This window comes from Oreochromis niloticus, linkage group LG7 (genome assembly GCF_001858045.2).
Source record: "Oreochromis niloticus isolate F11D_XX linkage group LG7, O_niloticus_UMD_NMBU, whole genome shotgun sequence".
NCBI classification, from domain to species: Eukaryota; Metazoa; Chordata; class Actinopteri; order Cichliformes; family Cichlidae; genus Oreochromis; species Oreochromis niloticus.
The window spans coordinates 42,108,384-42,134,887 of NC_031972.2; the positions used below are offsets into that span (position 1 = coordinate 42,108,384).

General features: G+C 38.8%; 2 protein-coding genes across 2 annotated transcripts; one reads left to right on the plus strand and one right to left on the minus strand.

Moving 5' to 3' along the window:
* Window positions 1-292: 292 nt before the first annotated feature.
* On the minus strand, window positions 293-5,082 carry nts (neurotensin). Its single transcript, XM_003449195.5, has 4 exons — window positions 4,789-5,082; window positions 3,522-3,583; window positions 1,297-1,500; window positions 293-741 (listed from the first exon to the last, which is right to left on the minus strand). The coding sequence occupies exons 1-4, from the start codon at window positions 4,847-4,849 to the stop codon at window positions 598-600; spliced, it is 471 nt and encodes a 156-aa protein (XP_003449243.1). The 5' UTR covers window positions 4,850-5,082; the 3' UTR covers window positions 293-597.
* Window positions 5,083-13,184: 8,102 nt separating this feature from the next.
* Window positions 13,185-24,103, plus strand: rassf9 (Ras association domain family member 9). The gene is made up of 2 exons (XM_003449194.5): window positions 13,185-13,353; window positions 20,682-24,103. The coding sequence occupies exons 1-2, from the start codon at window positions 13,307-13,309 to the stop codon at window positions 21,940-21,942; spliced, it is 1,308 nt and encodes a 435-aa protein (XP_003449242.1). The 5' UTR covers window positions 13,185-13,306; the 3' UTR covers window positions 21,943-24,103.
* Window positions 24,104-26,504: the final 2,401 nt, after the last annotated feature.

Sequence of the window (26,504 nt, forward strand, 5' to 3'; positions counted from 1 at the left end):
TTTGCAGTAACCAATTTTCAACCAGTTGAACAGTATTGCTTCTACTCTATGCTTCCATGCATGGCAAAGTAGAGTTGCAGAAACTTGGAAAGTCTGTGCTAAACCGACTGAAGCTACTGGTGACACTTAGGGACACATAAACTGCCATGTCTCCTGGTTTTGTTTGGTCGGAGGAGTAATTTGTTGTAGGGTGTGATCTTGTGGATGCTTATTAGGTATTATAAAGGATGACGTATGACACAACTTAGCTAAGTCATTACATAAATAGAAAAGGCAGACTGTCACATTGCGCTGGTTTTGTATCATGAATCCTTTAATTTCTGAAACAAAATAGATTTATTTTGCAGTGAATAAATAGCATACATAAATACAGTTTCTCAGAGATACACTATTTCTTTGATGCTAAGGATTTTATTTTCAGGAGCAGAATAAAGACAGGCCTCTCTGTTGGACATACAATCAAAGGGTCTGATTGGATAAAAAGGAACAGGGAAAAAAAAGATTGCATCTACAAGAAGACAGAAAATAAACACAATCACATAATTACACAAAATATGTGGTCCGGTCCCTTAAAATGGTGCTGCGGTCTCTGGGGTGTCAGTAAAATGTACTTCGTTTTAAGATGTACGGCCGCCGAGTCTTAGTGATGTGCCCCGCTTGCCTCTTCAATATGTAGGGTGACTTTCGTTTCAGTGGAGCGTCGCTGTTCTCCTCTGAATACTCTAGAGAGTCTTGGAGTAGCTGTGAGGAGTGAAGGGAGACACAGCAAAGGATGAGTGTCACACAACATGAGGGAGTGTGAGGGGGGGGCGGCAGGCAAACATGTTTTGGTACTGACTGCTAATCTGCAGGTGTTGTGTTAACATTTAAAAAATGAGAAATGCCACAGTGCAAGGAGCCAAGAGCGGAAAGAAAAACGATGACAGCGAGTGAGGAAGAGATGAGGAGGCGAAGTGGGGGTGAGGGGAGATTTAACGAAGTGTGTTTGCTTTAGGAGAGAATACACATGCTCCTGTGTGTTCTGGCGCTGTGAGTGAGTAAGTGTGTATGTACACAAGTCTGTGTATTTGTTTTGACTGGGCTTTTGGTTGACAGTTACTTCTCAACAAGTAGCTTAGCTAGGAGATTAGCACTTTTGAGAATTTCCTTAGCTATCCATAATTTATGCAAGGTGCTAGTGGAACCTCTGATACTTAGATTTTACCAGTAAATATTTGCTTGTGCTTATGCAATTTGTTGTTATTTGAAAAGTAGCCCACACAGCAAAATAAAGTAAGTTAAAGATGATTGTCTGACCCTCTCCTCCCGGCTCTGCAGTACTCGGCAGATGCGCTGCAAGTTGTACATCTCATCCAGCAGCTGGAGGCTCCCCTCCCTCAGACCCCCATCCTCGTCCTCCTCCTCGCCACTCCATGCCTCCTGGCGCAGGGCGCTCAGCATCTTACAGAGGTTGGCCAGAGACACGCGCCAATAGGGGGCACTCTGCTTATTCTGTTTCATCTGCACAGAGGGCACAAGATACCAGGATGAGACAGTTAAATGGATTGAATGGTTGGGTTTTTAACACTCAGAGTGCATCACTTAATCAGATTCCTGCTTTGAGCGATATTTTTGTTGGTGTTTTAGTGTATTTTGTGAACTTGGGTGAAGTCAAAACTGTGCTGACCACTCAAGAGGCTGACGTTTCAGGTGGTTTAGAAGCTTTTTGGTTTAATGGGGATTGTTTTCTCTCGTGAAACATTTATATCGACAGAAATGATCCGACTGAAAAACGACATTTTCATCCATTACTCAATCCACGTCCACAACACTGTAAGTACAAACTGTGGCCATAATTTTAAAATTCAGCCAAACTGTTGACTTTATCATTTTGATATTTGTCCTTTCATAGCTTATTTCATAGCAAACAGAATACAGTCAATATTGTGATCTACACCTAACTCTCACTCAGTGTTTTAATGTTGTACATTTTGCATTTGCAGCAGTAAACACTCAGGTAGTTCCTTTAAAAATGGACTGAGGATTCTGCATGTGAGACTTTTACAATGTAATCTAAGCACCGATTATTTTTTAAAGACACATGCACTCAGAGTGAACTTTTCAGCCACACGTAACTTCATTTAAGTGCAGACAACTGAGTTATAATCTAATGTCTCTAGAGTGCAGTGAGATATTAAAGAGCCCCCAGAGTCTTCTGTGTGTACTGGCTGTCACGTGCATGTTGCAGTTAAAGATGTCAGTGTCAGTGAGGCTCACTCGGGTCATCATTTATATACAGTATCCTCAAATATAAAGACAAAAACTCTTTTTGTTTGCCAGGCAGGAGACGTGGATAAAAGCTTTAGTGGCATCAAATGAACAAGTCTCGCAGGATCAAACATAAGCAGCTGACATTTGGAAATTGCCCATGCACAAAAGACAAACTAGCTGAGTTAGTGTGGCCATGCAATTGTGCTGTAATGTCATATAAAAGATTGTGGTGCTTCACTGGAAATTTTTACCTTAACGTTAGTCTCCTGGGCTCTTTAGCGTTCACAAACTTGCATTTTATAGAGACGCTAAAGCAGTTACAGCAAAAGCTCAATCTAAATTCCAGCATCGGAACAACTAACGATACTGAACACAGAGGTCAGTGACTCACTATGCAGAGAAATAAGAAGGTAATTTAGTTGTATTCAGTAGAGAATGAAAAACCACAATGGAGCATTAACCGTGGTATTTAATCAGATGAAAGGAAGTGAGGAGTATATCAGTCAATTTTATTGTCAAATATATAGTGTGTAGATAAAGAGCCACAAATAGGTCTATCTTCCACCATACTGCACTTTCCAGCCTCTTGAGCAGTCTGTCAGTCATGCAGCAAGTTATTATTACAATCATCACCCCTGAGCAACCTCTGAGCATCGGCAGCCATGAATCAAATGGCTGATTTGTCACCGTCATGTCTCCGTGTGAGCATCGCGGTTTTTTATCAGCAGGAAGGGTAAAAGATGTGTCGTAACTATACTGCCAGGTCCATCTGAATCCTATTAGGATCGGCCATCCGTCTGTGCATGCCTTTGGTTCCACATTCACTGATTTCATACCTGAGCTTTGCATAGCCTCAGGCAGACATCAGATAAATGTGATAAAAAGCTCAAAGTTACAACTGAATTAGAATGCCCAATCTCAGCTCTTATTTTCTCCTCGTTTCAAAGGACTGCAGCAAATGGAAAGGTGATTATTTTTTTATTTTTCTGAGCACATTTGAACTGGATACACTTTTAAAAAGAACAAATCGACTTAAAAAACAAAGTAAATGCTCAGGCAGCCTGAGTGGCACAAAAAGCCTCTTGTGGTAAATTATTTATCTCCCACTCAGCATAAGCACAACCGCAAGTTGAGGTCGCCACTGAAGCGCGGATGTAGATTTCATGAAAGAACACATGGAAAGCCTTTATCGGCGAGGTCAGAGACCGACCCGGCAGGATGAAGCTTTTCTTTCCAGTCTCTGATATCACAGATGTAAAAAGACCAGATACCTTGGAAGTGAAGAGACTGCTGAGTAGTTCCTCTTCTAGCGCTCGCTGCTCCTGGTCGACATCTGTCAGTTACAGAAAAACAGCTTTACAACATTCACATTTCACACAAATAAAAACACAAAACAAAAGATTTCTGCCCTCATAAACATAAAGCAATATAACTAAAACAAAAATACTTGGTCTAATCTAAATGTATACCGAGACATGTAATCCAACTACTTAAAGAAGTCAGTATTTGGGGCATCAATATTTTTGGAGTGGAGTTTAGCTCAGTCCTCAATGAAATGTTATTTAAATTTAAGAATTAGTTTCTCATCATTTACATTTGAATAGTAATGTGGCGAAGAAACCCAGCCCTCGGTCATCTTGATCACTATTGATAATGGAGTCCCTGTGCACCCTGACAGTGACAAAAAGCAACACATAATATCAATATGTATATATACATGTGTGTGTGTGTGTGTGTGTGTGTGTGTGTGTGCATAAAAGTTGTCTTTTATTTGCTTATTGATCCAAAAGTGACTATCATCTAGTACCAATCCATTCACATGGATTTTGAGTATTGGAAATAGTTCAGTGTAAACTGCATTTAATGTAAAATAAATGAAACTAATTAAGTTTCATTTCCCTGACATAGGATCAAACAAAGAATGTTAACAATAGTGTAAGTTACATTAATAGTTACATTAATAGTTTTCTCTGCTGTGCCTTGTTTGAAAGAGGTGAAGTGAAACTTTCATAAAAGCCCATATTCACTTGTGACTATGGCCACTTTTAAGCTTTCAACAGGTGACACTATTGATCAGCCTGAGTCCCAGTGCACCCTGACAGTTAAACAAAGCACAAATTATGCATCGATTTGAAAGACTGGAAGAGGCAATTGATCTTTGAGGGGGGAAATAGTTTTGTAGTAGCCTAAAAGAGCTGCAATCCTTGAGCAACATTAAGATTTTCACTTATACATTTATTTTTTTTAATAAACCGAGGTTTAAAAGTTAGCTGAGTCATGAAGTCAGATGCCATTCTCTGATTTTTCCTAAAAAATAAATAATTTCAACTGCAGGTTATTTCAGTATTTAATCTAAAGGACCAAACTCAAAACCATCCTGTTTAACCAACTTTGCCATTCAAGGTTTTTCAGAAATATTTGCAGTATTTTTTTTCCTTCTTTTATGCACATGCAACATTTCAGTAAGATGCACCTGTTTTGTGAATAAATTCATAAAGTTCTGCATAGAAAACCTGTTGAAAGAACACCAGTGCTTACCTGTACAAAGTGCACCACATGTTAAACAGAGGAGAAGCATACACGCCAACTGTGTCTGCATCTTGATCAGAACAAAAAAATCTGAAAAGAAATACCCCAAACGAACAAAAAAAGGATCCCACACTGAAGAATTCACCTGAGGAGGAATCTAGTCCATAAGGTTAGGGGCCAGACACAGACAAAAAGAGGCTGAAGACAAAATTTAGTGAAGCTGTTGTTTTTTTTTCTTGTTCTTCTTCTCCTTCAGATCTATACACACTTAAGCAGTTTTCTGCTGCTGGGATGTGAAGCACAGTGGGCTCCATTCCCTGAGTATATAAGAGCCAAAGTGATGTCACAGCATCTGCCCCCCCCTACCCCACCCACACAGACACACATCTCCATCCCCACCTTCCCACCCATTACCACATCCCACTCATTCTCCCTTCATGGCATCTCTTCACTCATGTCACTGTGTCATCAGATGTTTCATCCGACGTCACTCCGGCATCATGACGCGAAAGGTTTTTGCGTCAAGGTTTGGAAGATGTGGTTATTTCCCCTCATGAACGCACACAGTCTGAGGTTAGTTTAGCCTCATGTTCCACTGACGGGAACCAGCAGTGATGAGGCAGGATGAACAAATCAGGCTCACTTTTTGCTTCACAGTTGAACAGTCTTTTCATTTATTTTTTCCTAATTCATCAGGTTGTTGCCTTGGTTAACAAACAAAACCAGTACATGCTAAAGGCTTAAATATTGCTGACAATTAGGACTTAATTAACATGAAGGCCCATGTTTCTCTAAAGCAGGTTTTACTTTGTAGTAGTTTTTTTTTTCTACTATGAATTCCCGCTGACATAAATGTAATCCATTAATCAACAAAAAGCTTGAAATTTATTACTGCTTTGCATGATCATCACAATCAGTCCACAACCTGCAGACGTTGGGATTTCTATTTTTTGACTTTAATAATAAAAAACTGGCTTTCACAACTTGTTAAGAGGACCTTGGAAACAATGACTAAGAAAATAATCTTACCACCAGGTCCATTTGGTAGCTTTTGAAAGCTTTCCATCATATACCCTCCAACTTTATTTCTCTTCTTTCGGTTTATATTTTTGTGTAATTCCATAGAAAACACTTTAAATCAGCATACTTACTCTATGAACTTAAGAGCAAATACAAAGCCATGCACTAATTTCTGATTCATTTTGTTAATGTAGTTGAAATAGAGCTGTTTTCTGGTTTTGTTGCACAAAATTGTAAAGGGGGAGCCAAATGTTGGGACCGGTTGAGCCTGAGGAAAAAACACGAGATGAGGTAAGTAAAGAAGAAGACTTCTGGGAGCCTAACCCTATTGCAGCCAACCAATGGATGGTCCATGGTCACCTGATCCAGCCCTTACTATAGGCTATATCAAAAGGGAAGTTTTAATCCTAATTCTAAAAGTGAAGAACCTGTCTGTCTCCCAAACTGGGAACTGATTAAGTTCAAATTAGTTCAATTCAATTTTACTTATATAGCATCAAATCACAACAGTTGCCTCAATGTGCTTTATAGACCCTCCAATAATACAGAGAAAAACTTCTCAATCGGATGTCACAATCTGGTGACAGTGGGAAGGAAAAACTCCCTTTTAACAGGCATAAACCTCGGGCAGAACCAGGCTCAGGGAGGGGCGGCCATCAACCACAACCAGCTGTGGGTGGAAGACAGGATGAAGACATGCTGTGGAAGAGAGCCAGAGATTAATAATAACTAACAATTAAATTCAAGGAGACAGAAGAGGGACCTGATAGCTGTAAGTTCCACCTCAAATTCTACTTTAAAAGATTTGCATGTGAGGAGAAGAATTTTAACTTACATTTTTTATTTAACAGGGAGCCAGTGAAGAGAGGCCAATATAGAAAAATAGGATTTCTCTTTCTAGTCCCTGTCAGAATTCTCACTGCAGCCTTCTGATGTAACATTTAACTGCAAATTGGTCTGCAGAAGCAGACACTGACAACCATTAATGGGTTTAACTTGTTTATTGAACAGATAGTAAAGGGTAGGCGAGTGACTTAGAATACTAGAACCTTTATGGAAGTCTCTACTGAAGGAGACAGAGTGCATGCAGGTAAGTCTCTGTAAGCTATTAGAGGCGAGAGATAAATCTTGTAATTCGCTTGAACAGGGATTTAAGAGGGACTGCTGGCATACAGACACAATACCTTAGGAGTAGGGATGCAACGATACCAATTTTTTCAAACCGATCCGATACCGATACTTGGATCTGAGTACTTGCCGATACCGAGTACAAAATCCGATACTTCTACCACACACAAGTTAAACTTAACCAGTAGTAAAGAAACGACCCCAGACAACTCTTTAACACAAACGAAACGTTTACTGAACGTAAGGGCAGAGACAAATACTGTACAACACATCCCTTTTTTAAACTCAAATGATATTCCAATTCCTTAACCAAATGAAATACACTGTATAAATGAAATAATTCCCTTTCAAATTATATTAAACAACCCAACTTATGTTATCACCTTTTGGTAAGTTACTCACTAATATACACTCCAAAACACGTTATATAACTCCACTAAACATACAATATTCACACATGGGCCCCACACACACTCACATTCACACTTGTTGCAGGCCTGTTTGCTGCTCACGCCGGACGATGGAGAAAAATCCTCTTCTCCCCAGTAAGAGCACAAAAGTCTGACTTACAGTTCCGTTGCTCGGTAGGTCGCCGTTCACCAGTCCCACACTAAATCCACTCCCTGCGGACCCGATGCTGTCTCTGCTACAGCACGTTAGCCCGTCACTGTCCAGCTCTCCGACAGTCCATAGCGGCTGCCTCCGTGGTGCAGCCAAGCAGTCCGGGCTAGCCTTTAGCCTCGGCGGTCGTAGCTGGAAACACAGTTTTCCACGGTGGTGCGACCGTTGAAACAAAAAGTCACTTCACCCACACTCTGTTGTGAAGCTCTCACACAGTTAGCTTTCTAGTTACACACTCTTTTGTGCTAGTTAACCTCAGTAAAACTAGCCGAGTCTCTCACTTTGGTTCAGCTAACCTCGTGCATCTCTCCATGCCGTTCTCTATGGGCAGAAATCTGTGCCATCAGAAACTGAATTTGAATAAGTTAAATTTGAATTTGAATTACTCGGATTGAATCTGAATTGTAACTTGAATGAAAGCTTTTGAAAACTGAATTTGAATTAGTTTAATTTGAAATTGAATTTATGGTTTGAAAATGAATTGATTTGCTTTGAAACTGCATTTTATCCTTTAAAAATTCAGCTCTCGAATAATTTCAGATTCACTTCTCACCATTCAGTTTCAGTTCTACAATTCAATTTCAGTTCCAAAATTCAGTTTTTTGGGACTTACATCCGGTTCCGGTTCAAGCGCAGATTAATAGAACTACAGACTGATAGCGTTACTGATGGAATCTACAGCGTCTTGAGCTGAATTAAGACTTCAGAAGTCATTCGTCATGTCGAATGACCAGCGGATAAACTCTCAGGTTGGTAATAAATGTATTACATGTATAAGAACAAGCGTCATGTTAACAAATGATAGCCGTACAGTAACCTTCATGCTTATTGTAGCTGTTAGCTAAAAACGCTAATTTAGCGTAGTTTGCCCTGATTTCAGCTTTGACAAACAAATATGATCGACTGTTTCTAGTAGAATTCCAAAGTTGTCATCTTGTACCCTGTCAGAGCCCTGTATGCTTGCAGAGACCCCTACAGTAGGGAAACATGCAAAACGCTGTCCAAACCTTTGTATTTGAGCTTTATTTATGTCTTACACAGCATCCCAACTCTTTAGCTAACTTAATAACTTTAGCTAAAGTGAATAGTTAGTCTAATTCATTAGTGCAGCGTTACTGGATCACCTCTGTTTGAAGTGATATAATATGATATACAACTATCACTGTGTTTAACTACCATAATAATTCTTAGGGTACTGAGTGCGTGCTTAATTAGATTTTTTTTTTTTTTTAAACATACTGCTCCATTGCTATGTTTGACAGGCTGAAGTTGTCGGGTCACCTCCTAAATCGACCATCTTTTACAGGTGTTTTGTGTCAGAAATGGAGTGTCCACTGAAGACTGAAGATACTGAATCTCTACGCCTTGCCATTGATCCCTCCTGTGCCTTCATCTAGACAAGAGACATTAACTTAACCACTCTCACATGCTCTGTACCTACATCACCTTCCCTGACAGTCGTAGCTTGGCTCATCTGAGGGTGAAATTATAAGAATGTGTTATTTTGCAAAGTGCTCTCTAGGGTTCCTAAATAAAATATGGCATTGAGGTCATTTCTTTTGAATTAATCCCTTCTTCTGAAATATAAGATCCTCTCCTGGTTTAAATGGCACTTTCTGTTCCTTACTTCCTGTTCCACTCCCAACCCCAAATAGATGCTGACAAGCTGACACAGTAACATGGAAGAGGGAAAGAAGCTGGAAAGGACTACTACAAATAAACCCAATGCCTAACAATGAAAAATGTAAAATAAGAACAATAATAATAATAAAGATAAAAGATGAAGTAACAAGTTTTTTGTTTTTTTGTTTATTCCAAATGATCATCCAGATGTCTGTGACATGTGATGACAAACACCATAATGGAAGGCCTTAGTCATCACATGCTTAAACTCATCATATATTTTTGCATATGCTGAACAGGCAGTCAGACATGCTGTAACTGTGGGGTAGAAAACTGCATGAACACCATACAGCAGGGGTCTCAAACTCCAGTCCTCGAGGGCATGGAAAAGTTGCATGACACCGGCCTTCGAGGAATGGAGTTTGAGACCCCTGTCATATGGAATATGACAGGTTTTGGTTGAACTTCATGAAGACTCTGAAGTTTCTCTTCTCTTCTGGCAGGACAGGAATGTAGCCTTGTCCTGTGAGCCACCGTAAGGATGTACTTAGAGTAGAACTGGAGTGTCACCGGCCTCAGGCTCTTCACCTTTTCAAAGACAAAGCAGTCATTTAGATAAAATATTAGATATTGTTTACCTGTAAATGCACAAAGAGAATTTAGAAATGTAATTATTGTCAAGAGTGAACAAGCACTGATAGTGTAATCTACAGCTGTGGCCAAACGTTTAGAGAATGAGAAGTGTTGTTTATTTACAAAGTTTGCTGTTTCAGTGATAGTTGTATATCATATTATATTACTTCAAACAGAGGTGATCCAGTAAAGCTGCACCAATGAATAAGACTAACTATTCACTTTAGCTAAAGTTATTAAGTTAGCTAAAGAGTTGGGATGCTGTGTAAGACATAAATAAAGCTCAAATACAAAGGTTTGGACAGCGTTTTGCATGTTTCCCTACTGTAGGGGTCTCTGCAAGCATACAGGGCTCTGACAGGGTACAAGATGACAACTTTGGAATTCTACTAGAAACAGTCGATCATATTTGTTTGTCAAAGCTGAAATCAGGGCAAACTACGCTAAATTAGCGTTTTTAGCTAACAGCTACAATAAGCATGAAGGTTACTGTACGGCTATCATTTGTTAACATGACGCTTGTTCTTATACATGTAATACATTTATTACCAACCTGAGAGTTTATCCGCTGGTCATTCGACATGACGAATGACTTCTGAAGTCTTAATTCAGCTCAAGACGCTGTAGATTCCATCAGTAACGCTATCAGTCTGTAGTTCTATTAATCTGCGCTTGAACCGGAACCGGATGTAAGTCCCAAAAAACTGAATTTTGGAACTGAAATTGAATTGTAGAACTGAAACTGAATGGTGAGAAGTGAATCTGAAATTATTCGAGAGCTGAATTTTTAAAGGATAAAATGCAGTTTCAAAGCAAATCAATTCATTTTCAAACCATAAATTCAATTTCAAATTAAACTAATTCAAATTCAGTTTTCAAAAGCTTTCATTCAAGTTACAATTCAGATTCAATCCGAGTAATTCAAATTCAAATTTAACTTATTCAAATTCAGTTTCTGATGGCACAGATTTCTGCCCTTCTTCTCCTCCTCCATTGCAACAGATACACAGGTCCCGTTTTATGCTACCTTCACGGGCCTCCAGAAAATTAGAACTCTGAACAATATTTTATCTCCCTTCAGAGTTACATACCATAAAATAATACTTTATGATTAACATAACAGTTTGATTGCTCTAATTACCTGTATTTACCTTGTGACATATTACAGGGCAAATTAAATTCAGGGTACAGTTACATCACATAACTGTGAACACCTTATGTTACCGTGGCGTTCAAGTCCATGGGAATTATGAGTATCTACTCCCAAATTCGGGCTACATTAGTATCGGTTCATGGTATCGGTTAACTTTTACGAGTACGAGTACGCACACATTTTACAGTATCGGCCCCGATACCCGATACCAGTATCGGTATCGGTGCATCCCTACTTAGGAGTAGTGAGTGGGTTGGTGGAAAGTGGGGAGGCAGGTGAGATGAGGGTGAGTCCTTCTGTCTTTAAAGCTCAGATGATGTCTGTAGAACAGCACCGACCGAGAGTGGACATAGGGAGGCAAAGCAGAGAGAGAAAGAGAGAGAGACCAAGATGAAAAACCCACATCTGCCCAACCATAACATCTGGATCAAATAAAAACCTTTTCAGGGAGCTTCTCAGCAAGCGAATAATAATAATTTACAGAAGTCCAGTCTAAAAGTTATAAATGCAAAAACTAGCATCTCAGCATTACTCTGACACAGGACATTTCTAATTTCAGCAATATTCTTCAAGTCATTGTAGGTAGTCCTATATATATCTTTAATATGCACACTTAAGGATATATGGTCAAAGATTCCTCGCAGTGTTGTTGGAGGCCAAGATAATACCATCAAGGCTTACATGTCTATTAGACGCACCTGTAGGTTCAATTATTGATTTGTATCTCCTGCCTTTATGAATAAATAAAGCTGAGTTTTATCAGCATAGCAATGAAAATGCATGCAATTATTTCTACTAACATTGTCTAAGGGAAGCATGTGCTGTCAATAGTATTGATCCCAGCACAGAACCCAGAAGAATTTTTCCCTAATGGTTAAAATTTTATTTGTAAAGAAATTCATGAAGTCATTAGCAGTTAAGGTCAAAGGAATACTTGGGTCAGCAGAGCTCTGACTCTTTGCCCTGCTGAACAGAAACTGTTTTCCTCTATCAGATGTCTAATATTTGAGGGCTTTTTAAAGAGTAGCAAAGTATTTTTTCCAGATCAGAAGGTCTTTTAATTTAGTAAAATGCCATTTCCTCTCTAGCTTACAAGTTGCCTGCTTTAAGACAGATGTGACTTATAAAAAACTGCAAAATTGTACATTTCTCTGATTTGTTGAATTCTTTTTCAGAGGAGACAGAGTCATAGTTGGGCTGTAACGCAGGTAACAAGATAATCTGCCTCTGAGGGAGTAAGATTCAGGTAGCTGCTCGGCATCATGAGTCAGTAGATGGTGTTATTGAAGATAACAGTGCAAGGATCATGTCTTTAAACTTTGTTACAGCACTTTCAGAGAGACATCCAATGTAATGAAATGTATTTCCCAGTGCTGTGTAATCCATTATTGTAGATTTAAATTTAAAAAATGGTCAGACAAGACATGTTTTCAGGGAATGCTGTTAAATACTCAGTTTCTATGGTGTACCATATGTCAGGACAAGATTCAGAGTGTTTTTAAAATGATAAGTCGGGTCATTTACATTCTGAAAGAAGCTAATTGTGTTTAAATCATATGCAGTGTGGAGGCTGTCGTTCTCAGCATCTACACTAACGTTAAAATCACCTTCAACAATGATTTTAAGTAAAGCTCAGTTAGTTGTTTTTGCTGTGTTTTTTTTTTTTTTTTTTTTTTTTTGTGGCTACCCTATTTAGTAATTAACCCCCAAAGACAATTAAATAATTTCAATATATGTTAGCACAGCTTGAAAAACCACGTGCTCTTTGAGAGAGTTACAGCATCAAACACTCTTAGACTTTTTTTAAAAACAGACTGTATTCATCTCAATGTCACATTTGTTATCCATCCAGAAAGGAAGACCATTTATCAAAACCCAGCATGTTACATTTTCCTCAGTTGTCTTGTAAACATGCTGTAACATTACATTACAGCTTTTTATGTCAGCAGTGGATACATGAAAAAAAATGCTGTTATTCTGTTATTGTATGTCTTATCTGCTCTATATTTTATATGATAGTTTTGCTAATATGTGAGCATAATCTACAATGTTTTCTAATTGTTACATTATTTCGTATTTCTGCAGAGCTGAGTATCTTTTTGAAGAAAGTGTTTCGTTTAGTCTTTGGGTTCAGGTTGTTCCTGCAGGTGGAAGGGGGCAGAGTTTCACCATTAAATCTCGTTTGGCTGTAGGAAACACCTCCCTCCGCTTTTCGGATGGGGCGGATAGAGTTGCACCCGGGACACCCGTCAACTTTTCTGAAACATTCCGATAAGTGTCCGACGTCCTACCATGCCTGGACTGTAACTCACTTTGGATCGCCGGTCTGTTTTCTTGTGCTCCTGAGTCATGGCTCCATTTGGAAAAAACTTCCTTAAAGCCCGACTGAAAAACAGGTAACTTGATCAGATGAGTATGAGCTTTCTTAAAACCTGTTGAGTGTGTTTTCCCCCAACTTCGAGCATTAGAAAAAAAAGACGTTACAATGAACTGCGTGAGGGAGACGATTTACGCACAACTCGGCGCGCATCGAACCACGAATGAGCAGCACAAAATAAAACGGAGTTAAGTTGTTTATTTAGTTCTGTATATTATCTTCTTGACTATTATTATTGTCTTTAAAAAATGATGTCTGCTCGGTCCTGTTAGAAAAATTGGCAAACCCCCATACTGAATTCCAAGGAAATAATATACACTTCCGTGGAATATGAGATTTTGAGTGTCCTTATTTTCATCAAGGTTTTTACTATCATAAATAAATTCATTCTTAGCTTCTTTAATACTGTTTGGGGAGTAATATATATTAATCTTGCTAATTAAAAGCCACTTTTGGCGAACCTGTCCGTGTGTGCACATGTTCAGATATTTCATGTTACATTTTTAATGTAACTATACATGAACGATTTTATCAGTGTGCCAATGAGTGATGTGCCTTTCAGTGGTGGTCTTTATTGTTTGTTTACGACACTGCAGGCCTACTGTACATTAGCTTGTAAGAGTTTGGACTTTCTCCTGCTATTATATAAACGCACACACATATATGTACACATACAAAGTAGCAGAGATCATGTCATCAGTATTACCATAATTTGCTTTTTTGCAATTTCCCTAAGAGCGTAGCTTGGCCTTTTGATGTGCTTCTCTCTGCAGCTGGGTCCAGCTACAGTTCTGTAAAGGCAAGGAGGAAAGTAGAGTTACTGAGCCACAAGCTGCCGTCTGTTATTGGTGTAGACATTCTGCTTCTTTTGTTGACTACAGACTTTTGTTGTGCAGAGCTGGTAAACATAGTTCTCTTTCTGAGTATCTAGGTCATGATCGAATCCCTTGCTGCCAAGACCAAGATAAGAAAAGTTAAAGTGTTTTAATTAGCTTTACTCATTAAGGTTCTCAATTAACACCAAACACAGCAACAAGGCTGAGAGGTATGGTAAAGTACAGTGCTAAATTACAACACTTTGACAGAGGCACCATCAGCAGAATTGATGCATTTTCACATCACACAGAGCTGAGATGAATTATCTTTGATAACTTCAAACAGTCTGACTGAAGTTGTTTCCAGTGGCTGTCTTATTTTTTTTTCTTGCATAGTAATTATCATCGAGGCACCTATAATTATCTCAAGTGTTTAGATCTGTAGACATGTCAAACGCTTCACTTCGGAGACACCTGAGACCGGCTCCTACTCGAGGTGAAACTTTAAGCTGGATGTTGACAACATGTGCAGCTGGAGCAAGCCGAAGCATCAAAATATTCACAAAATAAGAAAACATTAACGTTGATTTGGTGAATGTAAAAAACATTGGAATATTCCATACTAAAATCAGGGAGTCTGTTCCTTCAAACTGTCTTATGTCGAACAGGAAATACAAGCCTCAGAATTATGTGACCAAAGCAATGTAGTGACCACTTGCACTAAGCCACCAATATAGCACTGTGTTAATTAGTTTTTAACATTGCTAGATTAATACAAATTTGTAGGCTGCAGAAAGCAATAAAAAAAGACAGTTTGTGTTTAAAAAGGACAGGGGAAGTCATTTCTTTTAATGAGAAAGGGTTGTTATGGTGATTTAGATACTTCCTGTGGGCAAAAGATAATAGGGGTGGGCGATTTCACATAGGAAAGGAAAAAACGGGGTGTGTTGTGTCTCTGCTCACAGATGCCTATCAGGGAAGGAGTCTTCCCAGAGATCAACATATCCAGATAGAAAAGTCACGTTATTTCCTCAGCAATCCCTCATTCTCATCCTCAGATAAGAACAAGAGGAAACGTCTCCTGTCCAGCATTCAATAGCTTCTCTTCTGCATTCTCTGTGTTATGCAAGCCAAACAGACATTTTGTAGATACTTTAGACTAGTGTAATTTATTTGTTTTGGCTTGGGTTTCTATATTTTACCTTTTCTAGTAAACCCCTATTGTTTTATATACACCAGTAAATTGTTAGATAAACTACAAGTGTTGGTCTCGAAGAAAGAGAAGCTTTGATTAGTGTAGGAAATGCAAATGCAAGCTTTTTATTGTCCCCTTTCACTTATTATTGACATTTACTTTTTTGAAGGAAAAAAAAGTGCAGAGGTCATGAGTCTGCATAGCATTGTGTCATATCCTGCAGCGCACATTCAGTTTCCTTTTAAAGGAAATACAGCTGAAAAATGTCTTCACTTCGTCTCTAGTTGATCCAGTCAGCCACAACTTTTTATCAGAACTTGTTATTCCAGTCAGCATTAGTTTAGTCATGAAATCAGGACAAGTAAGTAAGAAACGTTGTTAAGACAATTGGATTGTACATAGGCCTTTTTTTCTGGTTTTAATTTGAGGTTGGCATTTGTGATTTTAGGATTTATGTTAACTTATTTGATTGTACTTTGGCTTACCTGAACAGATCAAGATGCCAGTAAAATTCATGACTTTTCCATCAACCTTGTGTTAAGTGCTAATTATGAGGTATTACAGCTGTGAAAACCACAAACAAAATGAAGGGGTTAGCATAACTCACACAGATTTTAATTTTATATTGGTTGATGCTGCATAGGAGGTAAACTAATCTATCTGGGGTAAGTTTGATAGTTTCACTCGAGACTGTTTTGAGCTGTGAAAGCAAACCTGTGATCTTATCAACAGCAAATATAATCAAATCCAAATATACTCACGATTCCATAGTGAGACGTGTTGACAGCAGAGGCTAAAGGACATGTTTGCCTATATGCTATCAAAGCTTTGTTTCTGTTGAGCGTATTTGCATCCGTTTTTCGTCATTGATCTGCCAAAACATGTCGGGACACTTTAGAGCTATAACTCTGTCATTTGCTATGACTTGCTCAAACCACCAGCATACAGGCCTCTGTGGTAACTTGTACCTTGCAAACTTATCACACAAGTGGGAATTGTTAATGCCTTCCAGGTTGTCATTATGAACATTACAATATGCTACCGCAATGCAGCCGTAACGTAATCATCCAACACAGAAGCTGGTACGGAAATTCCTATAATTTAAGGTTAAACTGAACTTAGACGTGTGGGTTGTTTCCTCCCACACGTCCCAGTTCTAACTGGATATCTCTGCTTCTAAGTTCAAGGTGAGGTCAAGTGGGTCTGCTCAGGTTTCTCGGGTTCATTCAAGTGTGAATTTAAAGTCGAACCTGTCCTGTGCCAGTCGCCGTGCAACATCCGCCTTCACACATAAGGAGTTAATATTTTAGTTTTTCTTTAAAGTATGTGTCATCTGAAGCTGTAATTCCACATTAGCTTTGAGTTCATTACACTATCAGTGTCAGCTTTGTCATTTACCACCCAGCGGTGTGACCTATGAAGGCACCCTCATTTGCTGCGTCTGGAACTGCAGTGTAATCCCAAGCTATGAATATCAAATGGCACCCAATGTGACAGCCCTCATAAAGTATGTGGTGCGATGCAATCAGCGCAGCAGTGCATGCACTACTTGTGTATCTCTTGTCAGAGTCCTAACAGTTTGCCACGCATCTAATTGTTTGCTGTCAAAAAACAATGCAAAGTTCTGGTTTAACCACATTTCAGCCAGTACAGGAAGTCAAAGTGGCGATGTCTGTGAGGCTAAGCCAGCACAATCCAAGTTGCCATTAATGGAGTCATATTCCTGCAGTATTCTTTCCAAAATAAACACAGCGGAAGAATCATTGTTCTACGAGGTAGAGCTTTAAAGAAAAATATGCTATCGTTTAGGCTGAGGGGCTAGTGTACAGCCATCTTTAAAGTACCCTGATAAAAATTGGGGTTTTCCTCAATAAGGAGCACTGTAAGTGCAAGTTAGGTACTGTTTACAAGGATGTGTCAGTGACAGAAAACTTCCAGGAATCGCTGGGAGTTTATGTGGATTTTGATGCACTAGCAGTTGACTCACAACCCCGAGGCTTACAGGGGCCTTAAATGTAAGTGGTAATGCTGTTAGCTGCAGAAATGCAAAGCAGGACACCAAGAGCTTTCAAAAAGTTCTGCCACAGCAGGACACAGACTTCACATCTACTAACTGCTGGGGATCATTGAGGTTTTGCCATTTTGGCTGCATTACATACGCTACAGTGTTTAGACATTCTCCAAGTCAATCCACACTGGCATTAGTTAGGGTGCAGCATGTGTATCTGCACCTTAACAATCAAAGAACTTTAACAATAAATATGCCTTTAACTAATTTGGGAACTAAATTAGACTCATAAAAGTCATTCTCATGAATAAATGAAATATTTATTTCTTTTTCGTCCAAATAAATCATTTGCTTTCAGTTCCAATGTGTTCCAGTGATAATGTATAATAGAAACTGTTAGCTCTTTCTTCACAGTAGAATGAAAATTAAAAGTAACCACAGTGAGCGACATGGAATCTGTTTCCCCCCCCTTCCTCCTACAGTGCATAAAACTATAGTGGCAGGATGTTGCCTGAGTGCTGGTGATTGTGGCCTGAGACAAATACAGGTGTTTCCCTGCCTAACTGTACTGTCTTCCTGCACAGCTGTGGGCTTGGGTCACCCTTTCTGAAATAGCCAGTGTATGTACAGCATGTTTATTCACCTGCAAGATTAGAAATGAGGACAATATGTGACATGTTCAGGTTTATTGGAAATATAAGTATTGTGTATTTACAGATGTGTAGTGTAGTTATGCTGCACTGAACATGTATGATGATTTTGTTCCCTTTTCCTTTACCTTTCTTCTTTCGTTCCCTTGCCCTTCTTGCCTCAGCCATTCTTTCATCCTTGTAATACAGTATAACAGTGGCTCACAAAATATTTTTTGGCCTCATATAATGAAATTGCTTGAAATTGAGACTGATAGGAGAGGTTTTGACCCATTATTGTGTATGTGAAAGTAACCTTTAAATATTTTTTTTCAGTAATAAATAAAATATGTATAATTAGTCAGGTTTAACACTCATAATTCACCCAAATAAATTTGTTTTGTACATAGCATTTTAATTTAAGCTGACAACTACACTATGTTTAATAAAAGTAATGGGTTAAAAAGTGAAATAATGTATTATATTATAATATATACGATTTTTTCAAACACACCCCAAACTTGCCACAGTTGTTGCCATGGTTCATGCTTTTTGAATTTTCTCAAACTGCCCTAACAAATATTGACTGCTCTATGATGTTGAGCTGTTGTGTCAGATAAGCTGTGTACACCACCTGTTTTCTTTTCTGTGCAGCAGTAGCACTGGGGCCGTGTTGTATTGGGTGAAGTTGGAAATTCCATGGTCAAAGCAACAAGGGTCGTTGTCTATGAAATGCTTGAGGCATGTTGGAATTGTTTGGCCTGCACATACCTCAAGTATTTGCTTTGCTCCGGTTTTCTCCAAGAGTCTCAATAACCATTAACCAACCTATTGCACTGTATGAATTGCATTCCTGAGACCTTATTCACCAGATGTTTACACTATGCTCCAGTTGGGTGTTCATGTGTTATGTGGGAACCAATACATCATGGTATCAGTCTGTCAAATCTACAAACTGAGAGATAAGCCTCTTTCTCCCTTTGAATAATATATATAATGTCTTAGTCATGCAGGTTGGGGTATCTATGTCATCTTAATAGGACGTGGCTTGTTGTTGTTGTTTTTTTGCTTCCTCCTGCATTGGTGACGTAAGTTAGCATAAGTTGCATTCGGCCAAGGTTATCAGAACAAATAAAGGCAAAGCAGGTACCTGATGTAGGGTTTAGATGTGAAGACGTTGCTGCATACCAACCTGAGGAACAACACTGAACTTTGATAGCTAGGCTAAACAAAGGACTTGATTTTAATCCCAAAGTCTGTTTTAACACAGTGTAAATATAGATAAGACTTCAGATTTATCTAGATGGTAAAGTGAGATATAATTTTAAAAGGATTAGATGAAAATCCCACTTCCAGACAAGTGAGTGATACAGTGTGTTGGCCCATTCTTTTTACCCATCAGTGTCACTATATCAAATTTCCTGACGAGCTACAGCCAGATTTCCTTGTTGATGTTATCTGCTTTTGTTATTTAAGGCTAATTTTTTCAACTTTTTTTTATTTTTTTAGTGAAATGTGATATTATCCAGGATTAGAAGAACGTTTCTCTGATCTATTACTGTGAACTGATTAAAGAAGTATTGTCTTTTGGGTTGAAAAACCACAGACCAACATTCCTTTAACCCACAAAAATCAGTCTGCAGTTTAACCATCAAAGGAGGACCTCTACTTTTTTGTGTCTGTGATTTTTATGTGGATAATCTTTCTCTGGGTTTCTTTGCGATTAAACTGTCTGTAATTATAGCAGTATTATGTGTCACTTATTTTTCCCTGAAGACTAGAATTTAACTTTAAATAATTCACCAAGACAGAAACTTGGCAGTCAGAGTTTCCCTAATGAAACACATGAATCGCAGAATGTTCCTAACATGTTATCTTTCATATAAATAATAGAGTGATACATCATTCTTTATCCTGAAATCAAATTTAAATGTCTGGTGATGTTATCTTCTTATTTGTGGCCGTCTGCATTGCCGGTGCCTATCATTTAATGACTGGATATTAGGTCCTGAATATTACCGGTGGTTCATTAAGCATGTAAAAAATGAATATCTTCGGTCCATCAGAGGTCAATTTTTGAACAGGTTTTACGATCCATGCAAAAACTTAATGAGGGCCTTGAGGTTAAATAGCTCAGAACCGAACCATTAAGTGATCATCTCTGATGAGTAAGACGATGAGAAACAGTAATAGAATCAAGCCAGGAAGCACAAAATGACTGAATGTAGTTTTCTGCTCATTGACCTAATGGAAAACCATCAAATAAGGATGCATTCATAAAAACATACTACTTAGAATAGGAAAACAACTTTTAAAGTATTATAGAGAGAGACTTATTTTACTTCAGACTGCAAGTGTGTTGAAATATGGCTGACTAAATTTCCTTTCGGGATCAATGAAGTATTTATCTAACTACATTTTTTTTAACCCTTTTGTTGAACTGCTGTCTAGAAAGGAGTATTTCTAATCACCTAATGCACGTGTCTTGAATTGAATTTGTGAACATCACTACTACTATTACTTAAAATTTATTCCAATTCAATTTATAAAGCACCAAATCACAAGACTTACAATAATACAGAGAAAACAGAGAAAACCCCAAAAATCAGATGTCGCACTTTAGTGACTGTGGGAAGAAGCATTTCCAAGTTTTCATGCATAGCCAAAGTTGTAACCTTTGTTTTTCTGTCTTCTGCATAGGACAAAAGATGCAGAGCCTGTGGTAGGAAAGGAGATCCAAGTTACTGTCTGCAATGAAGAGAAGGTTGTCTGTGGAGTAACAAAGCATACGACATGTGCAGATATGATTCAGGCATTACTGGACGATCACAAGTCAATCCCAGAGAGCAAGCGGCTACTGCATGGAGAACCCAAAGACTTCTGTCTCGTTGAACGGTGGAAGGGTTTCGAGAGAGCTTTGCCACCTCTTACCAGAATACTAAGACTGTGGTATGCTTGGGGTGATCAGAGGCCCTTCGTACAGTTTATTCTAGTTAAAACCAGTGATTTCGTGCCTCAGCCTGCTAAGAAAGGTGGAAAGTCCAAAGGGGCCAAGCTGAAGCGATGTGAGCATGGTCGTGCTCAGTATTCCCAGTCTCTGCCAGCGGAAAAACAAAAGCGCATGGTAAAAAAAGCTTTCCGAAAGCTGGAGAAACTTCATATGGAGAGCAAAAGCTCCCCAGGTGCTGAGGAGATCGACCAGATGGTGCAACTTATTCTCAACCAGGACCACACAATTAGAGAGCAGATCCAGCGGATAAGAGAGCTAGATTCGGAGATTGAGCGGATTGAGCTGCAAGTCCAGCAAGAAACCAAGTTGGAGAGTTCCTTGGCTCAGGCCTGCAGTCCAAATTCCAAGGCACACATTGAGGAGCAGCTAGAGGAATACTTGTACACCAGCGATGGGGTTGTACAGCTGGACATGGAGGTTCAGAGGCACCAGGAACTCATCCTCCAGTTGTCCCATGAAATTGATGCTGAGCTTAGGATGGCCACCCTCGCTCTGGCTCAAGATGAAGACCAGGAAGGAATGGCCGCTGGTTCCTGGATCCCCGCTGACACAGACGAAGCATTTTATACTGCTGAAATCGAGAGGCTGCAGGGCGAACTGAATCACAGCCTCTTCACCGGTGTTTCCATTCACAACCAAGCTGCTGAAATAGACAAGCAGATAAAGTACTTTGACAATACACTGGTTTCTAAAGATCAAGAGTGCTGGCAGTTAGCCGCCCAGCTGAGCTCATTGCAAATCACGGACAGCACAGAGGAGGAGCAGCCCATAACAGTCCAAGGGAAAAGTGAGACCCAGTGCGGCATTTCTCAGACAGTGAAACTCAAACACACCCTGTCCCCTCTAGACATTACAGACACAGACTCAGACACTGGGATTAGCTCCACACACAGTCAAGACTCTCTGTCACCGTGTCTCGATTTTCCTCCCCCGCTGGACACAGACGTTTGAAGAACCCAGTTCACTCAGCAATGTGTTGTTCTTCAGTCACCAGCCGCAGTTTTTTACTCCCCACATGTGCTCTTTGTTTCATGCTCTGTGCTTGCAAAATTGGCAAAAAGACGCATTTTCTGCAATTTTTAGTGTCTCTGGAACTTTGTTGCATCGTCATCACACCATGCCAAAAAGAAGAATGTAAGAAATGTCAACTTGGGTTGCAAGATGCAAAACATATCCTTGTTTGATATGAATAATTTTCTCAGGTATCAAAGTAACAGATGGTTAGGTATCAGTGTAACATGATATAATACATGCAAGACACTAACTGAGGCTGTGCGTGCACTACTTATAATCCTACATTATTGATAGAAAGTTTTCCCATTTTTAATTGCCAACAGAGATGCAAAGACCAATTTTTAGATGTTTAGTTTTGTCACTTTAGATGATAGTAACTAAGCTTTTTGCTTTTTGTAAAGTTCTCAAGCTATTTATTAAGTTGCACTTCTTACACACTTAAGGCTATTAACAATGTTTTATATTAAAACAAAAAGATAATAGTTTTGATGTACTATTTGTTAAAAAAAATACTTTAAACACTGTTCTTGACTATTCTGTAAATACAAACCTACTTCACCCTATTTCAAATGATAATTGCCCCTTCTTGATATATCATTATTTAACTGTGATTAGATGACATCTTTCAGTCTAGAAAGGGCTACAAAGTCATTTCTAAGGCTTTCATGATTCAACACTAAGAAAGAGACTAGATAAAAATGGCATCCATGGCAGAGTTCCAAGGTGAAAATCACTGCTGACCAAAAACAACACAAAACCTCGTGTCACATCTACCAAAAACATCTTGATTCCCGAATATTCTGTGGATTGATTAGACAAAAGCAGAACTTTCTGAAAAGTTTGCATCCTGTTACACCTGACGTAAAAGGTAGCACAGCATTTCATAAGGAAAACATCATACCAACAGTCAAACACAGTGGTGGTAGTGTGATGGTCTAGGGCTGCTTTCCTGCGTCAAGGCCTTGGCAACTCTCTACCAAACAGACTCTATCCTGGCAGACAGTCACCTGTCATCACCTGAAACTCAAGTGCACTGAGGTTATGCAGCAGGACAATGATCCAAAGTACACCACTGAATTGCTTAAATACACACACTGAGCAATGAGCTCACAAGGAGTCCAAACTGAAATCTAATTGAGATGTTTTGGCATAACATCTCAATTAGTTCATGCTCAAAAATATTCCAGTGGGGCTTAATTAAAACAATTCTGCAAAGAAGACTAGAACAAAGTTCCTCCACAGTGATGTGAAAGACTCATTGCCAGTTGTTGCTAATGTGTAATTGCAGTCCATGCTGCTAAGATTGACACAGCCAGTTATTGGGTTTAGGGGTTTAGTTTTTCACACAAGACCTTGTTGCATTTAGTTAGTTTACCTTAATAGATGAAATCATCATTTAAAAAGTGCATTTTGTATTTACCCGGGTTATCTTTGTCTAATGTTTAAAACAGTGTGACAAATATGCAGAAATATAAGATATCAGGAAGGAGGCAAATACCTTTTCACAGCACCTTATGCTCCTGCAAGTAGTATAAGTAATTACTGAGAAAGGCACAATTTTAAAAGAAAAGCTTATTTATTTACTGTAGTTACCAAACTACCAGTTACCAAAATTTTGGGACATTGTGTAAAATTCAAGTAAAAGTAAAATGCAATGGGTTCATGAGATCTGAAAATCTTGTAAACCCGTTTTGCTCACAAACATTTCAAACATTTTAATATTTTATGAAAATATTATCTCATTTTGAATTTGGTGACAGCAGCACGTCTCAGAAAAGTTGGTGAAGGGCAAACGAAATTCAAGTTACAACAATTTCTGGTACATAAATAGCTGGTGGGACATTTTTCAGATAATTTGGCAACAGGTCAGTAAGATGACACGGTCTGAAAACACGGGAAGCCAAAAATATGACAAAGAAGACAAAGAATCTTATATCAAATAAGAATGGGACAACATTCCTCTCCCACGAGTCCAGCAACCGTTCTCCTGAGTTCCCACATGTTTACAGACTTAGGGGAAGCTACACAGCATAAACATGGCTCTCTTCCAACTTTTTTGTCATGCAGAGATGTGTTGCTGCAGTCAATTTCAAAATGAGCTAATATCTTTTTCTTAAAATGCCACATTTTTCTCACTTTAAGCATTGAATGTGTATCCTGTTGTTAATTAAATATGGGTTTATGAGATTTGCTAATCAATGCATTGTTTTTATTTGCAATTTTCACAGCGTTCCAGCTTATTTGGAAATGGGTTTGTACTTTTCAGATGTAATTTTGTGACAAATCACTATTTGCTACCTACTGAATCAAACACTATATTCACTATCCACCAAATTCCATTCACCTGCCCTGCGTTTTAACCACTTAAAACATAAGCTATTATAAAGAATGATGTACATCTTGACTTTCATAATAAAAACTAATACTTTAAATACCTAAAAACACTGTCGTTGGTTTTTCGGCACCATTTGTTTTGGATTTGATCGTCTTTTAAATAAAACCTAGCAACAGTGCTGCCTTCTAAGGAAGGGCATCTTCTTATGCAAATCATAGGATTTGAAATCGTAAGGCTGCTTGCCACATTTCCAACAGTTTCACATCTAGTTAGGCTCTATAAACACTTACAAAGTGGTTTTGATCAAACACAAAACTACGCCTGGAGACTTGGTTCATGTGCTTTTTGGAAAGAATACATCTTCCAATGTTTTTTATCATTATTATTATTATTTTAGTTGCCATTTGTATAGGCACAAAATCTTGGGTTATTAAAAATCTAATGCATTGGGGTAAAACAGGCCATTTAAGCAAACTTTTCCCATCTTTTTCACCATTTCACAAGTTTGATCACAAGCTTATGTGTGTTAATGGTCATTTTTAATCACCTCCAAAAGTCAAGATAAGCACTGGGGTGCTTCTAGAAAATCTTAATTCGAAGGTTAAAAGGGAGAAAAAAAACTAGTGTGTCATACCCACTGAATTGAATTAAGCTCTCAGTCACCATAGAGATATGACACGGCTACCTCAGAGTCCTCCTCCAGTCACAGGCACCATATAATCAGACGAGATGGTCACCAGGCTAGCACAAACAACAGCGAGCACTCTCCTCATGTCTAGGTACTGCTGACAGATGAACACTTTGTGCTCAGGGCAGAGCTGGGCTGGAAAAAGCAGAGGATATCTATTTCACACACTAATTGACTCACCCGCCCTGCCCTCTTTCTTTGCTCCTTCAAGCTACCAAGTAACCAAGCATGAAAGGCCTGAGAGCTTACAGTTCGAAGCAATCTTGCACTGGCATCCCTAACCTGTTGATGAAATGGAGGTTTATGATGTTATGGACCAGGCTTTATATAGCTCCTTTCTACTCCTTTCTGAGAACTCAAGCACTTTCTTCTACTAAGTGTCAATCACATAATCATACATGCACACAGTGGTTTTATCTATACATAAGCACTTTTATATAACACACTCACACTCCGATGGATACATCAGGGAAAACTTGGGGTTTAGTATCTTGCCCATCTTGACCTTTGACACATAGGGAACACAGGAAGAGCTGGGGATCGATCTGACCTTGTATCCCCAGACGGTCCGCTATCCAAGTACTAACCAGGTGCTAACATGCTTAGTTTCCAAAATCCGACAAGTGGCTGTAAGCCCCCCATGGTATGTTTAACATTTTCTGTCCTATTCATTTCACCAAGTTGACAAAGGGTATTTTCCAGAATCATAGAATGATGTTATTCAGCCAGAAACCAAGTGGAGTCTGTCTTTAATGACAGTGCTTCTGGTGTAGAAACAGGAACATTTTCACTAGAGTTTAAGTTCCATTTCTACACCTTAATTTCAATAATACATATGAGCGTATGAAAATCTTGGTGTCATCAGTTTTTTTCCCCACGATTATAAAAGATTCTTCTTCTTTTTGTCCCTTTGAATGGGATCTAAAAACCTCCCTAGACTTGTGAAATTGAGCAATTAGCATTGGTGCTATCTTTGTCTTTGGAGTGTAACATATTTTAGTTTTATTAAACTTTTAAGAAATACACTTTTGGCACATTTGAAGGAAATGATAAAATAACGAGCCACAGAGCAAATAGTTTTCATTGTGTCATAATAAAGTTTGCTTTCCCTCTGATCTATAGAGAGAGCCCAAGCTGTTTTTTGATACTGCATTTTGTAAGTGACCCCACAGCAGACTCACGCACTATGAGTCACAGCATCTAGATAGAAGAGCTAGATTGCTTAGCTGTCTGCCGCTGAGACAGATAAAAGACAGACTGTGGCTAAAGCCATGGTTGTACTTTGGTTCTTATGATTACGCATATGACACATTAGCTTATAATGAGTGTTGCACCACTTGCAGAGGTTTTATGACGTGTGGAGTGAAAATCATGATTGTGCTAACTAGGCATTGTATTTAAGCTACTGTGTTCTTTAACGGCTTAGGTGGATTGGTAGCAAATCTTTCATATGTAAGGAGAATAACTTTTGTGGCT

What these genes read in the sequence shown, in the direction of transcription:
- nts (XM_003449195.5), bottom strand. Translation starts at nt 4,849, where the DNA reads ATGCAGACACAGTTGGCGTGTATGCTTCTCCTCTGTTTAACATGTGGT. An exon ending in ATGTGGTGCACTTTGTACAG is followed by an intron (nt 3,584 to 4,788) that starts GTAAGCACTGGT and finishes TGTAACTGACAG; the next exon opens with ATGTCGACCAGGAGCAGCGA. An exon ending in GCAGTCTCTTCACTTCCAAG is followed by an intron (nt 1,501 to 3,521) that starts GTATCTGGTCTT and finishes CCCTCTGTGCAG; the next exon opens with ATGAAACAGAATAAGCAGAG.
- rassf9 (XM_003449194.5), top strand. Translation starts at nt 13,307, where the DNA reads ATGGCTCCATTTGGAAAAAACTTCCTTAAAGCCCGACTGAAAAACAG. An exon ending in AAAGCCCGACTGAAAAACAG is followed by an intron (nt 13,354 to 20,681) that starts GTAACTTGATCA and finishes TCTTCTGCATAG; the next exon opens with GACAAAAGATGCAGAGCCTG.